Raw genomic sequence first — 13,910 nt, forward strand, 5'->3', positions numbered from 1 at the left:
GTGTACAGTGTGAGCAGCAGTGCAAATGGCCATAGAGTGCAAACAGTGACAGATTACCTTTATTTTAAGTCTTTGATTACACATCTAAAGTATGAGTGTTTTCTCATCATCAAAGGATTGATACTATTTATATAAATGTGTTGAAAGGGTTACCCTAATATTATATCATAAGATTTTAAATCTGGGTATTCTTTTAATAGTCTTGCATGCCCTCTGCTGGTGACTGCTGCTCTTAACAGGAAGTGAACCTTAAATTTAAAAAAAAAAGATTTAATGCTCTGTGTCCTAGCACTGCACTGAGAGAGTACTGTTGTAAAAAGATCCTCTTACATAACTGTAAATGTTGTAATAAAAACAAAAGCTTAATAAATTATTTCAATGACAGTGTGTTCAATCATGTTTGTTTATCAAACAAGGCAGACGTGGAGCAGAAGTTAATTTTGTTGCAATGAAAATGTGTGACTCCTTTCATGTATATGTGTTCCTTTAAATACATAGAAATAATATTGTTTTTGTGAGTGTAAATACTGCCACCTAGTATCTGGACTTTGACACTGCAGCCACTCATACTGTAGAACAGTGAGCTGTGGTCAGTGTATTGAAGGAAACACTGGTGCTGTGAGTGTGACAAGATTATCTGAGTTTTAAAGCTGGTTTCTGCTGGTGTACTGATAGTGAAGTGTCTTATGTCTTACTGGCTGGTTGCAGCCATCTGTCACAGAGGTGCAATTGTTCACAGCACATGTGATTTTCCACAGTACATAATTCTTTACTGAGATTTGTTACAGTAAAAAATCAGTGGCAGATTTTTTTTACAGTACATTTTTGTTTACTGTAGTTTTCCCACATAACTACCGTAGTTACTGTGATTCTCACAGTAACTCATTGAATACTGTATTTTTGCACAGTATTGTACTGTAAACTGTTATACAGTAACTTAAGTAAGGCTTCCCCTGAATGGCCAAGTGCCTGAAAACCACTTCAAATTACTGTACAATAATATTAGGTCAGCTTCTTGGTGACATGTAAACAGACCAATTCTTTGTTAATGATATGTTTGCATAAGTGCTACTACTTATTCTACTCACAATAATAGATCTCAAAAGTCCAAAACAATCAAAAGTCATGACTAGTTTTTTTCTAGCAGGTGTGTTGTGGCAGATCAGCTGTGCGCCCAGACCCCCCCCGCCTGCAGCCAGTCTACCAGGCCAGCCCAGTGTGTGAATGACGCTATCCTTAGGATCACAGAAACACCATTATCAGTTCACGCTGACATCACTCAGCTCCACACCGCAGCTACTCAGTGCCCCTCCACATCCCCCACACACGGGTGCCCGCCTTTTGCAGCACAGTCATTGTGTTCTTCGGTCAGCCTATTGTCTGTGTGGGAGCATGGTGGACAATGTCGCCAATCTCTGTCCAAACCATGATCCAAAGCTGCTATTGTGACTCGTCTTTTTCCCACTAAACCACACACGATGGCTTTCCTGTGTGATGAGAGGACGAGTGGGACATCAGTCCTGCCTGGCACCAGGGCAGAGAACATAGAGAGAGCTCAGATTATTGATCTGTCACACAGTATTGTCACAGTGGATGTCATTATCATCATCTCTTAACACGGGTTTAACACACTGGGAGTCCTTGCCTCTGTGCTGCCTGGTTCTTGCTGATTGGCTGTCTGAATCAGGGTAACTCTGTCATGCAGTTTCATCCCTGTAACCAGGTTTGTTCAGCTTTTCCTTCAGGCTGGAGCATTTTTCTACAGGATGGACATCATCACTGCTAAGAATGAAATCCAAATCCAAACAATTGTGGGATCTTACAAACTTACTGCTGCTCTGACTAAAGGAGGCAGATGGGAGGCAGTTGAAGAACACCAACACAAGATGCATGTGAGTAAGTGTTTTCAGAGAAGCTGAGATGAAAAACAGGATGGTTATCTAGTGCTGTCTTGTGCTCATCAAGCCTGATTTTGGCTGAACTGTGCCATGCCTGAGATGCAGACCTTCTATCACACCATGCATCGGGCCCCGAGCCTCTACTTGGACCCCACGCGTATGCAGCAACATGTCCTGGAAGACCAAGTGGAGCTGTGGTGGTTCAGGGAGCCACGGCACTCCTTGTTGTGCTACTGTGCCTCAGTAGCCCTGATAATGGGGTTGGGTCTGGGTGGAGTAGGCCTTCTCTCCACCACCACCAGCCTATCTGGGGAATGGCGTCTAGGTGTGGGTACCACCCTCTGCCTCTTGGCCCTCGCTGTTCTGCTCAAGCAGCTCCTCAGCTCTGCCATCCAGGACATGAACTGTGTGCACAGCCGGCGGTGGATCGATCAGCTGAAGAGCGGTGGGAGGGCTGACCCAGCACTCATTTTAGCTGTGGGACTGGCAGTGACACTGTGCGGGATGGTGCTCCTGTGTGTGGCCACAATCAGCAGCCACGGTCACGACCACAGGGAGATGTTAGTGTCTGGTCTGGCGCTGATGGCTGCTGGGGCAGGCATGGCTCTGGCGGTTGTGGGGTACAGTGTGCTGGTGTACATTAGAAGAAGAAGGGAGCAGAGGAGGAGGATGATGATGAGAATGAGCAGAGTAAGGAGGCTGAGAAGTCACGCTGTTCATGTCTTCAGTGTTTCAGGAGGTCAGATGAGTCCAACCAGGAGGGAGACATCCTCCAGCAGGACCAGTCTGATCTGAGTGGATTAAAGATGCAAATGTAGCACTGAGGAGTTTTGAACATTGTCTGATGCAGAATTTATAATACACCTGTGCAGCTATGGTTGTAAATAAGTGTCACTAGGTCATGTTTTGTGATGTGTGTATTATCAATAAAAAGATGTTTGTTCTTCTTCAGCCAAACCGTATTTAACCCAACACACATCTTCAATGTGATTTTTTTTACTCAAGTGATTAGCACATGCTATAAAATGTTCTGATGATGAACACAGAATAGGTCATTTTTGTCATTTTTATTGAACATAAAATGCAGAAATTTCTTTACAGAATATAATAAAAAATTGATATAATTGTGACAGTAGTTACAAAGATGTTACAAAAGATACACTGAGGTTAAAAACACACACACACACACATCATTTTCGGTTTAATGAGGATTTTGTGGCTACAATTCATTGTGCAAATGATCTTTTATTATTGATTTATTGTTTATAGTGCTTTTTCACCTACTGCCACCTACTGTCAACAGTTGCAAAGCCAGGAGTACAAGATAAATCAATTGGAATAGGTAACAAGAAAAAAACATTTCTTATTAATAAAGTGGTTTTCTTTTTCACTGCAACATTTTCCTGTGATGCATAGTGGTCAGGATTTAAAACCAGACTCACAACAAATATGTAAAACATACATTGCCAAATTTAATAGTTTCACAATAAAGTTTTATTCGGTGTATTGCAGTCTGCTACTTCACCACTAGGTGGCACTAAAACCTACACACTGGTTTCTGGGTCACACACAGCACAGGTTTGGAATTCTGGAGGTTTATTTATGTTTATTATAGCCATCTGTTCTTAATGAATTGAATTAATTATCCAATAGTGAACTGAAGATCATCGTCGCTGTCTTCTATCTCCTCCATCTCCTCCTCCTCTCTCTCCCTCTCTGCCCTGTCTTTCTCACTGGTCTGGATATAGTTATCCTCAATAAAACCATCATCGTCTTCATCCAGCTCACCTGGGGTCTGTCCAATGACCCCCATTCGACCTGACACACTGTTGGGGAAAGACCCCTCCTCCTGTCCATACTGGCTGACACCGTCAGTCTCCTGTAGCAGGGAGTGTCTGTAGCTGGCCAGGAAACGATGGAAAACACGGAACTTTACAGCCATCACCATGATGAGCGAGATGGTGAGGACTGTGCCCAGTCCTGCTGCCATGTAAGACCAATCCACTGACTTTGGGTTGTCTTCTGGGGTGGCTGCTCCTGACAAGCAATGAAAAATAATACATTGGAACTAAAGCTATAAAGACAGGGGCGTCAGCACCAGTGCATTTAAAATGTACAAAGGACAAAGTTCCTCAAGCTTGTTGTGGTGGTAAAAACAGAAAGTGTTATTTTTCCCTTACTTCCAAGGCTTGTGTTGTTAGTGATGGAGTCATTGTCCTCCATCAGCAGATGTCTCGAGGAGCCTTCGTGTCCCCTGACATCAGATATGGTGGCTGCATGTGCGGCTCTGAGTAAACACACCACAAAGAGGCTCCAGCTCCAGTGACCCATCTCTCTGAGAACCTGGAGGAATTAGGCGTGGCAGCGATTACATTCATCATCAGTCATTAAAAACATGTCGTTTACTCTTTGTATTTTTTTTCCTTTCACTTTTGTTGAGACTGGAAATACTACTCAGGGAAACACAAAGTGGGAAAAATGGACTGAGAAAATCATTTGAAATGCTGCTGCGTCTTCAGTCTTTAACAATGAACTCAACTCAAATACTCTTCATAAAACATTGCTTGAGTATTTTTGCCACGTTCTACTTAAATTTACTTTGAGACAAAATGACTTTACACAATGGATAAAAGATTGTAGTCTTCTCGAACAGCAGTGTGTAGTCATGCTTTCAGAGCTAAACTAGGTCAGACTTAGTTCCTTTTCACTCAGTCACTGTCACATGATGTAAGGGAGTTGGCCTCCAAGGCCTTCATGATTATTATGGTATTGAACTTACTGATTAACTTTAAACACACATATTGTTTTAAAAAGGTTAAACACATTCTCTACATTGTGTATTTTTTTTCTTTTTTTCCATATTCTGTGTTATTTGGTGTTGCGGGCTGCACACACCTGTCTTCCTGAGTACACCTCAGTGCTGCCACAGCAGCGTCTCACACAGTGCTCAGGTCCTCACAGCCGTCCAGCTGTCAGTGTATACAAAATGTACACAATGTAAACAAAACTAATAACGACAAAAGTCTTACCTGTAGAGAACAATGATGACAGACAGAGCAGGTGTGAGTCTTCTCGTCCTGACTGTGTTTTTGTCTTCCTCTTCCGCTCCTTTAAAAAAAAAAATAATAAGTCTCACTGGGCAAAGGTTGCAGGATGGGCCATAATGTCAGCCTTCCAGCGCCAGGCCTTCAAGACAGAGACGTTAATGAGTAACTTCTTCAGGTTTATCATCAGTCGTTTCATAACTTACTCTTTTCAACCAGGAGTGAAATATATGATTAATTATTATCAGCTATCACAAGAAGCAGGTAGAGCTAATGAGGGGGAAGGCTGGTCACTGCTGATGCATGTATACACCCATACAGTGGCACTGTAATCACATCCAACAGATGGAACAAAAGCCGTCCACGGAGCCTGCTGCTCTGTGTGGAGGACAGCTTTGGGAATCTGACAGACAGCGAGATTTGGGGGGGCTGAGGGGTCATGTTAAATGCTCACCTTTTTGGACGTCTTACAGAAATGTGAACACCAGCATGTTAGCATACAGAGAGCTGTGTTGTGTTTGCACATTTTTGTTGTTTGGATTTGGGATCATTGTGAGACATAAGTGTTGAATATAAGAACAGATTTCTTTCCTGTAATAGTCGGGTCACCGGTGGTGCTAAGGGCGGGAAGCCAGATAGGAAAGCAGACTAATGATTCCAGGGTTCCTTTCCTAAAGAGCTAGGAGCAGATCACTGCATGGGAAATCTTTGAACAGGGAACTGGAGCTGTGAGTCTATAAAATACATCATTTGATTTACAGGTTTCCTTTAAAAGAATAGGCCCGATTCATGAACAAGAGCCTCAGAGCAAAGACTGGAAGCACATTGTTGTGTGAGAAGCTGTGACTTCAAAGAGAAATTCAGCAGTATTCTATCTTAACTTAGCGCCACTTTCCTTTTTTAACGTCAGCTCTAAGTGAGAAGTCTTCATCTCAAATAATTGAGATTTTATTCTGGTGGATTTTTCTTTCTTTTGAATCAGCTCAACCAACATTTTCCACTTTCATTAGAGACTCTCTGACACAAACAGGGTTTTGTACCTTTAGCTTAGAAAATACAGAGCTGGATCAAATTCCAAGTTACTGTGGTGTGAAATAACTTACACTATAAGAAGCAAGAAAATTGCAGTGAACCTGTACATTGAGTGTGTTTAATGATGAGGAGCTCCTGGCTGCAGAGTGACGCACAGCAGGTTCATATTTAATCCTAGCCTGCACGACTTGAGTGGCTAAAACACTCCTCATGTCTGAGGTGCCGGCAATGCTATATAAGTATTTCTGCAAGAAGCAGGTTTGAATCCAGGACTCATCAAGTCAGGCATGTGAGTAAGAAATTGATGTTGACACAACATGTTGGCTCCATCACTCCTCCAGCCTCCTGCAGGTTTACTACACGTTATTGAAAAGCCCCCCCCCCCCATGCTTTATGCTGTGTGTGAATGCATGCAGAGTGAAGGATTATGGTCATCATAAGAAGCTACGTAAAAGCACAGTTTCCACAATGCCAGAAACACGTCGCCTCTCTGTGGTGGTGGTCTAATAATCATTGGTTCAAAAAATTGGCTGGAACAGTGATCAAAGCTGCAGCACACACATAACAATCATGTTCTACTTCATAAGCTGATAGACATTTTTACATGAAATATTAATCATTTGTACACATTCCTTACGTTCACCACTTATTTCACTAGCAGCAGAGGGGCCTTTGAAATCCATAATTTAATTCAAATTGAATCCAAATGAATGGAATCTAAATGTGAAACTGATTTATTGTGTTCAGTGCTACAATAGTGTTCTCCAAAAGATGTAATCAAAGAATGCATTTCTCATTCGATCTGAATATTTGAGTACACTGGAATTTATGCAGAGAAAAGATGAAGAACCCTGAGCTGTCGAAAGTCTCACTGAGAAATTGGATCTTTTTCACTCAAACTGTTGCAGCGTCTTTTTAAAAAAAAAACGGAGAAAAAGGAGACAGAAGGAGCTTTTAGCATTAGAGCTGCTGAGCTGGATGTATTTATTACAAACACAATGATCATCAGCCTGGCAGCGAAGTTCATCAATATAAGCTAGTAATCGGTTGGTCGGTGTGCATTAATAATAACATTTTCAGGACATGAGTCACTGAGTGCACAGCATCCCTGCAAATTAACCAGGCTGTGTCTTTATAATTGAGACTTTATTAATGCTCGTTAAAGAAAGGTGTGAACAAATCACTCTGGACATTCATGGAATGACATAAAAAGATATTTTTTTCTCTCCATCTTTTGCCTTTCTTTGCTTCTACGTTTACATTCTTAGTTTTGAAAGCATACATGAGCCCATAATCTACCTGCTCCCACACACTTGACAAATATCACTAAATTCTTTTTTTATCTTGTAACTGAGACACACGTTTTCACAGACAACACAAACAAACAGGCTTCATTCTGTTGTTTTAAGTGGTCATTTTTTGGCAGCATGCTGAAAAACACAGCTCGTCATAGAAAGGAGCTCCTGCCGAACTACAGTCAGATTATGTAATTAACTAAAAACATTATCACATCACAAATATAAAATATTTCTCATGGACTCTGAAATACTCATGCTACCATTCAGGCACTTTAAAGCACTGACTGAAGAAGAAGCAAGGTGTCGGTTTCAGTGGAGAACTGTTACTGCCATTGTCACAATAATAAAAACGATAAATGAACCCTCTACCTGACCTTCTCCACATACACTCATTTCATTTTTATCGACCTACACTCATTTTCAAAATGTGTGATAGCTACATTGCATTCAGATGCCTGCTCTTCTCTTCTTTTTCTGCAGATCAGCACATACAAAGTCTGACAAAAGTCTGCATGAGGAGGGCTAGTGAAGGACTCAGAAAGATCCTTTCATCTATGAGAGTCCAATTTCCTTCTCATGTACCTTCACTGCTGAGTCACCTTTTTAGACTTTTCAATTTTTTTTAAAGGTTATGGCCCAAAATGATATTTCACATTTTCTGTGTCATCATGGTGAAACATTATTACACATGTCTCTCTGAGAGATATGGCCATAAAGTAAGGGCACTGTGACAACACAACATAACAATGGGTCATAACAAGCTGCTTGAAGAGACCACTGGTGCAGCTGCTTCTTATGGGAGAACAGTTTAAAACACAGCAGGCAGGTCTTTGCTGTTGAAAATATGTTGCTCAAATCAAGCCAAGAAATACAACATATAATGTGCTGTTTGCAGCAGATGCACGAACTTCGTTGTTTTCAGATGCACAATGATTTACAGGTATCATTGGTTCATTCATCTTTTGACAACACACACAGGTGTTGTAGCAGAAACACAAAATTCATATTACAAAGTATTTCACAAGAAACGTCCATTTGCATGATCGTCCAGTCTAGCATCTAGGACAATAAAGTGTAAGATTGAAGCGAATGTTAGGGTTAAACCTTAATTGGACTTTTTTTGTCTTGTTTTTTAGCATTGCAGGACAAGATTCATTCACATGAACGAGAGCACCAAGGTTTCCTCGTGCTCAGCTGAAGCCAGTTTGAATAATAAAAAGCTGAGCAATCAAAAGCAAAGGGTTGCATATCCTTCAAAAGAAGCTTTGATCTCACTGGTGATGGTGTTTCTATCAGTTTTGGCAAAGGAATCCGGAATCATGGGCAGACGTACAACGTGGCCAATCGCTGCCTGATTGTTATCAGTTACCATGAAGAACCCAACATAACCCAACACACTGCTGCTGCAGATGTCTGCTCAGAGTTTGTTAGATAGGTCCATCTTGTTTGTCGTATGCTCATAGCTTATTTTAAAGTCCACTGCAGGCATGAGTGTGTGCGTTAGCACTTCTGGTTCCCATAGAAAAAGGCTGCAATATACTGAACAGTGAGACAACGCTGATTGTGAAAATAATGGCTCACAATACACTGACACACATCTTGGCTGTTTGACAGTAGTCTGCTGTTTTTTTACCAGTTGGTTTACCAGTGGTTTACTTGTCTGACTTCAGAACCACTGTTCAGGACAGCCACTCGCCATCAAGCAGCCCCTCCCACACTAAAAAGGGGTGGTTTACCATATTCCTGGGAGCCACACTTACTTGCTGCACCTTGGTGCCACCTGTTGTTGTGGGTGTATTTATGTCGTGTAAAAGTCTAGACCATGACAACATTATAGTCTTATTCATTCACCTGGCCAAATGACATCCAGTGACACTTACTTACATACAGTGATACCAGCCTCCTTAAGTTGAGGGATGTGTATCTTCATTGGTTAAGTTTACATAAACACTGTGATGAGGGCTAAAGGACAGCACTGTTAGGCAGCTCCGGCCATCAACATGCTCTTTAGTCACCACAAGGACATTTACATGAGGTTGATTAGAGGAAAATGTAAACATGTCATTTTGTTTTTTTGGTGTCATCTCACTCTTGGTTCTTTAAACCTTCAGTCCCTGAGTAAAATGTACATTCAGTTCTGAGGTTGTTGCCTTGGTGTGTCTCGGCCTCACCCCTAAATCCACATGAAGCAGTATATCCTGAATAAAAACTTTTAAAAGCCAATTTTATATGCGTTGTTTTCCAAATTCCTCTCCTCTTTAGTGAAAGCTGTATCACGGCAACAGATTCCCCACCTTTCGTGTGATCTCCACGTTCCACCAGTCAGTATGGTTACATAATATTTACTCCAAACATCATGTTGCTTGTTGCTCTCCTTGCACTCGCAGCAGTCTTCTTTAAATACAGGTACACTTTCCGAGTCATTTGCCTCCTTGACCTGTGTGGTCCTGGTCCTATAAAGCAAGATCTCTCTGCAGTTTATGAGGGGCTTTCCACCTTTACACCAGTAACTGTAGCAGTGAAACACCTCTGGAAAAGGCGCTCAGGGTCGGGGGGCTGATTATCACAGTCCAGCTTCCTGCTCATGAAGTGTTTTCTGAGTCCCTGCGGTCCAGAAGCATGACTGGCTCCCTCACTGGCATCTCCTGCTGAAAAGCCCACAGACAGTTAAGCAACATGATCCAACTGTTTGAATGCTGCTGAATCTAAGTTTTTTGTTTTCAGTTTGCACTAACCTGGTGCTCTGAGGGGGAGACCGTTGTCAAGGCGACTGGGTTTGGTGGCAATAAAGAGGTAGCAGAGGACACACACAGCAATGAGGAAGGCAAGGAGGACAACCGCTGCAATGGACAGACCAATCAGAGCACCGATGCTGAGAGGAGAAGACGGGAGAGGGAAATATCGACAAGGGAGGATCAATATGAAAAGACAAATAGCAGCAAAATGACCTAAAAACCCCAACTGTTTACAACAATCAAAGTGACATCATAATAACAGATATATAAGATGATGTTATCTGACCAATTTCTAAGGAAAATGTAATTATTAGGTAAAAAGTGAATAAACAATGACAAAAAAATATTCTACTTTTACAATATGTTTCCCCTCTAATAATAAGAGCGTGACTGAACAGATGAGTAAAATACATTTACTGATTTAAAAAGTAATGACAGTAGCTGTTCTGCGTAAAACGACGCAAAATAAGGAGTGAAGTCACTTACCTCAGCCACCACATGTATCCGTATTCATAGGGGTAAAAGCTGTTGGGGTCATCGCAGCAATACTTCACATCATTAAAGCCACAGCAGTACACAGCGTCAGCCGCGTTCCCGGGCCGGGGACAGGAGAAGCCGTCCACAAACACGCCGTCCGCGCTGTGGTAGCTGCTGCATTCAGCGCTCATGTTTCTGCTCAGTTATCAGTGGTGTGACCTGAAGTGAAGAACAAGATCGCAGCGTGTGCCTGCGTGTGTGTGTGAGGGAGAGAGAGAGAGAGAGAGAGGTGTGTGAGCTGTCAGACCAAAGGAGGAGAGTGCGAGGAGAGGAGGAGGAGGAGGAGGAAGAAAAGTTTGGACCTAATAAAATAAGTCCAATATCTCTCTCTTTCTCTCTCTTTCTCTCTCTCTCGCTCTCGGATTAATATTTTCCTTTGTAAGCAAAGGGTCGTGTTTTATACACTTAATTCAGTTCATTTATAATCCTAAAACCATTTATTTAACAATTCAGTGCAACAAATGCAGTAATAGTAATGAGTCCATACAGTCCACATACAGACAATAAAACCTAAAGCTCCTTTCTCTTGGTTGTACAGAACACGTAGTGTACCATATGGCCATTTGAGACACTTGACTGAAAGTGTTGTTTTTAATCATGTTCAGGATTAAAACAGGAAAACAAATATGGCTGATATTTCTCCATGCATATCCTACAGAAAGGTTCTGAGGCTCATCTCCATCTGTTACCATCTTCAGCACACCTGAGAGTGCAGCTTCAAGTGGCCACTCAGGGGAAACCTTTCAGCACTTGGTTAAAATGCACCTTGTCACTTTACAAGCAATTATATCAGAAAATTGTGACACTAGGTATTTTAACTGCAACGATTTAAAGCTGTTTCCTGATTGGCCACTTAAAGCTGAAAAACAGCTTCTGGGAATCTAAAGCTGTTTTTACCTGAGCAGTGATCTAATCATGAAGTTAAGAATCAATGTTGGCAGCAGACTGTTTTCTCCCCTGAAATGATGCACACACATTTGTTGTACTATAGCATTAATGCTTCTTTTCTTTGTTAAGGGAAATCCATTAGTGCCATTTAAGTCTTCCATTAATGTTCCACTTATGTCTATAGAGTGTCTGTAATTACTTTAAAATAGCAGTCTAGATCTAGATCTAGATCAGTCTAATCCACCTTTTTGAAAGCTCAGACCCAGGTGAAACTTTCAAAATAAAAACACTACTACAGGGATCTCTAACATATGTCTGGGCATATCACCACCTCAGTTATTCAAGTTAATGATAAAATGTATTCATGAGTTTTCTTTATAGCTTCAGTTTTTTGTTGATGAGGAGCAGCCTCTCTGTGTGGCAGAAAAGGACTGTCTGATATCACGTGATATTTTGGTGGAGCCTGTCCAATTTCATCTCTGCTTTGGACAGACGTAAAAGCTCCATTCAGCTGAAACTGTGCATTTTTCTTTTATTCATCAGACTCGTGGGCTCAGTATGACTCATTCAGTTTCAACAGACTGATGGAAATTCTTCTTAAGCTTTTTTTAGGACCTTCATTTTCCCCATTACAGAGTCCAGAATGAAGATAAACGTCACCATTCGATACAGTGTGTGAGTGTTTGTGATACTATGCTACGAGCTCAAGACCACACCGAGACTACTGTCTATATTTTTTCATAATGTGTCCATACTTTCACTTTCACAGAATGTGTAAATCATGGTTTTGTTTGTAAAAGGTCAGCAGAAGCTTCCCCTGCTTCCTCCTCTCTGTGAGTGTATTTAAAGATATCACAGCTATCACAGCCACGTCAAAAACAAAAGCAGCACATTGTAGTGATTGCATCGCATTGCAAGTGTGATGTGTGATGCTGCATCATCTGTATGATGAATTGGCAGGTAAAATGAATGGATAACTAGGCACGGGCAAGCATCATTTGGTGTTGCTGTGGGCCTCTCAAAGGCTTTGATTTCTTGGTTATTAGAATCAATCTGACAGCATACAGAAGAGGGCAAAAATCCCTCCTGAAATGTCAGCACAGGAGGGGGGGGGGTGATTCTGAGGAGCCACATTAAAAGAAATCGAAGCCCTTTGAAAAAAAAAGCCTATTATAGGTTTTGTAACAGAAGGTTGTGGTTTGTTACACTAATGAAAGGCTTCTTCCTGGGGGTCAGTCGAGGAGCTTACATTTCCAATTAATCGTATTGACTGTGGAACTTTATTGGATTCTGAGAGACTCGAGGGCTGAAATGAGTGCCATTCTGATCCAGTTTGTCCTGCTGGCCTGCAGAGCAGTAGAGTCTTTTAAAAAGAATAGTCTGTCCTTCCATCTATGGACAGTGTTCTCCATCATATCATGTGGATGTATGGCGCATGGTTCTGGAATCATTTCTGAGTAGAACATTGATTCACATTCAGGTTAAGGAGGAGGATCAAATGTTTGCTCCTGCCCTCAGTTGAGCAGAATGTAGTAAATTTTCTCCCTGGCATGATATGTAATGGAGTATGTTGAGCCACACAGCAGATGACCTGTGGATGCTGAACATGTCTGTCCTGTCTAAATGAATGAGAAACACACCAGCACTGACTGCTCGCACTAATCCCCAGATTATCTGTGCCAGACCAATCCAGAAACAGAGGAAAATTGGCAGAAGAAAGGGGATTATTATTTGACAGCGGTGGTGGAGGGTGGGGGGATTGTGGAGTTGTGCAGCAGTTGGAGCACACACCTATTTGTTTATGGGCATCACTCACACAGACATCCTGACAAACCTTCAAAGACAAATAGAAGTGCAAATTATTGTCAAGTGTGAGTGTACTGCAGCTTCACTGTGTTCAAGACCACGCTCCAGCCTTCTCTCATCACTTGTTCATTCATGAACATGTCACTGTCAGAGGAGTGATCCTTGACCCTGAGGTTAGGGTCAAGGACCCTGAGGTTAGGGTCAAGGATCACTCCTCCTTCTCCTTTTACTGCTTTGTCCCTCTCACCCATCTCTCATCCCTTCATCTACCTACAGAAATCCATTTGTAAACACCCTTCATCGCCGCACTCTGCCACATGACAGATGATGCTGACCTGTCGTTGTACACTCTGGGTTGCATGGCAACAGCCATCACAACTAAATGACAAAAATCATACAGTAGCACTGGAACAAACAGTGCAATTTTCTCCTCTGGATATTTAAACTAAAAACAACAACATGCTGCATTCTAAAGGAAAACAACTACACCTCCTGTTGTGTCAGTGATGAAAACACAGCAGAAACAGAGAGGTGTGTATGAAGAGGTATGAAGGTGTGTTCATCTTAATGCATCTGAGAGGACGGTAAAAAGAGCACCGTTCTGAGACAGCTCCTTTTCTCCACAGTTACATTCAGAGCTTGAGGACAGTGAATCCTTTTAAATTGAAAAAT

The 13,910-nt window shown here is 41.8% G+C and overlaps 3 protein-coding genes across 3 annotated transcripts; 1 reads left to right on the forward strand and 2 right to left on the reverse strand.

Moving 5' to 3' along the window:
- Positions 1-1,988: 1,988 nt before the first annotated feature.
- On the forward strand, positions 1,989-2,693 carry tmem125b (transmembrane protein 125b). The gene has a single exon (XM_028428178.1). The coding sequence runs from the start codon at positions 1,989-1,991 to the stop codon at positions 2,691-2,693; it is 705 nt and encodes a 234-aa protein (XP_028283979.1).
- A 356-nt stretch (positions 2,694-3,049) lies between these two features.
- Positions 3,050-5,056, reverse strand: LOC114450134 (leucine-rich repeat-containing protein 19-like). Its single transcript, XM_028428084.1, has 3 exons — positions 4,928-5,056; positions 4,079-4,241; positions 3,050-3,935 (listed from the first exon to the last, which is right to left on the reverse strand). Exons 2-3 carry the CDS (start codon positions 4,227-4,229, stop codon positions 3,541-3,543), a joined length of 546 nt encoding a protein of 181 aa, XP_028283885.1. The 5' UTR covers positions 4,230-4,241; positions 4,928-5,056; the 3' UTR covers positions 3,050-3,540.
- A 4,694-nt stretch (positions 5,057-9,750) lies between these two features.
- On the reverse strand, positions 9,751-10,675 carry LOC114450163 (protein shisa-like-2A). Its single transcript, XM_028428134.1, has 3 exons — positions 10,494-10,675; positions 10,008-10,144; positions 9,751-9,917 (listed from the first exon to the last, which is right to left on the reverse strand). The coding sequence occupies exons 1-3, from the start codon at positions 10,673-10,675 to the stop codon at positions 9,751-9,753; spliced, it is 486 nt and encodes a 161-aa protein (XP_028283935.1).
- Between the last annotated feature and the right edge of the window lie 3,235 nt (positions 10,676-13,910).

Source organism: Parambassis ranga, chromosome 17 (genome assembly GCF_900634625.1).
Source record: "Parambassis ranga chromosome 17, fParRan2.1, whole genome shotgun sequence".
Classification (NCBI taxonomy): domain Eukaryota; kingdom Metazoa; phylum Chordata; class Actinopteri; family Ambassidae; genus Parambassis; species Parambassis ranga.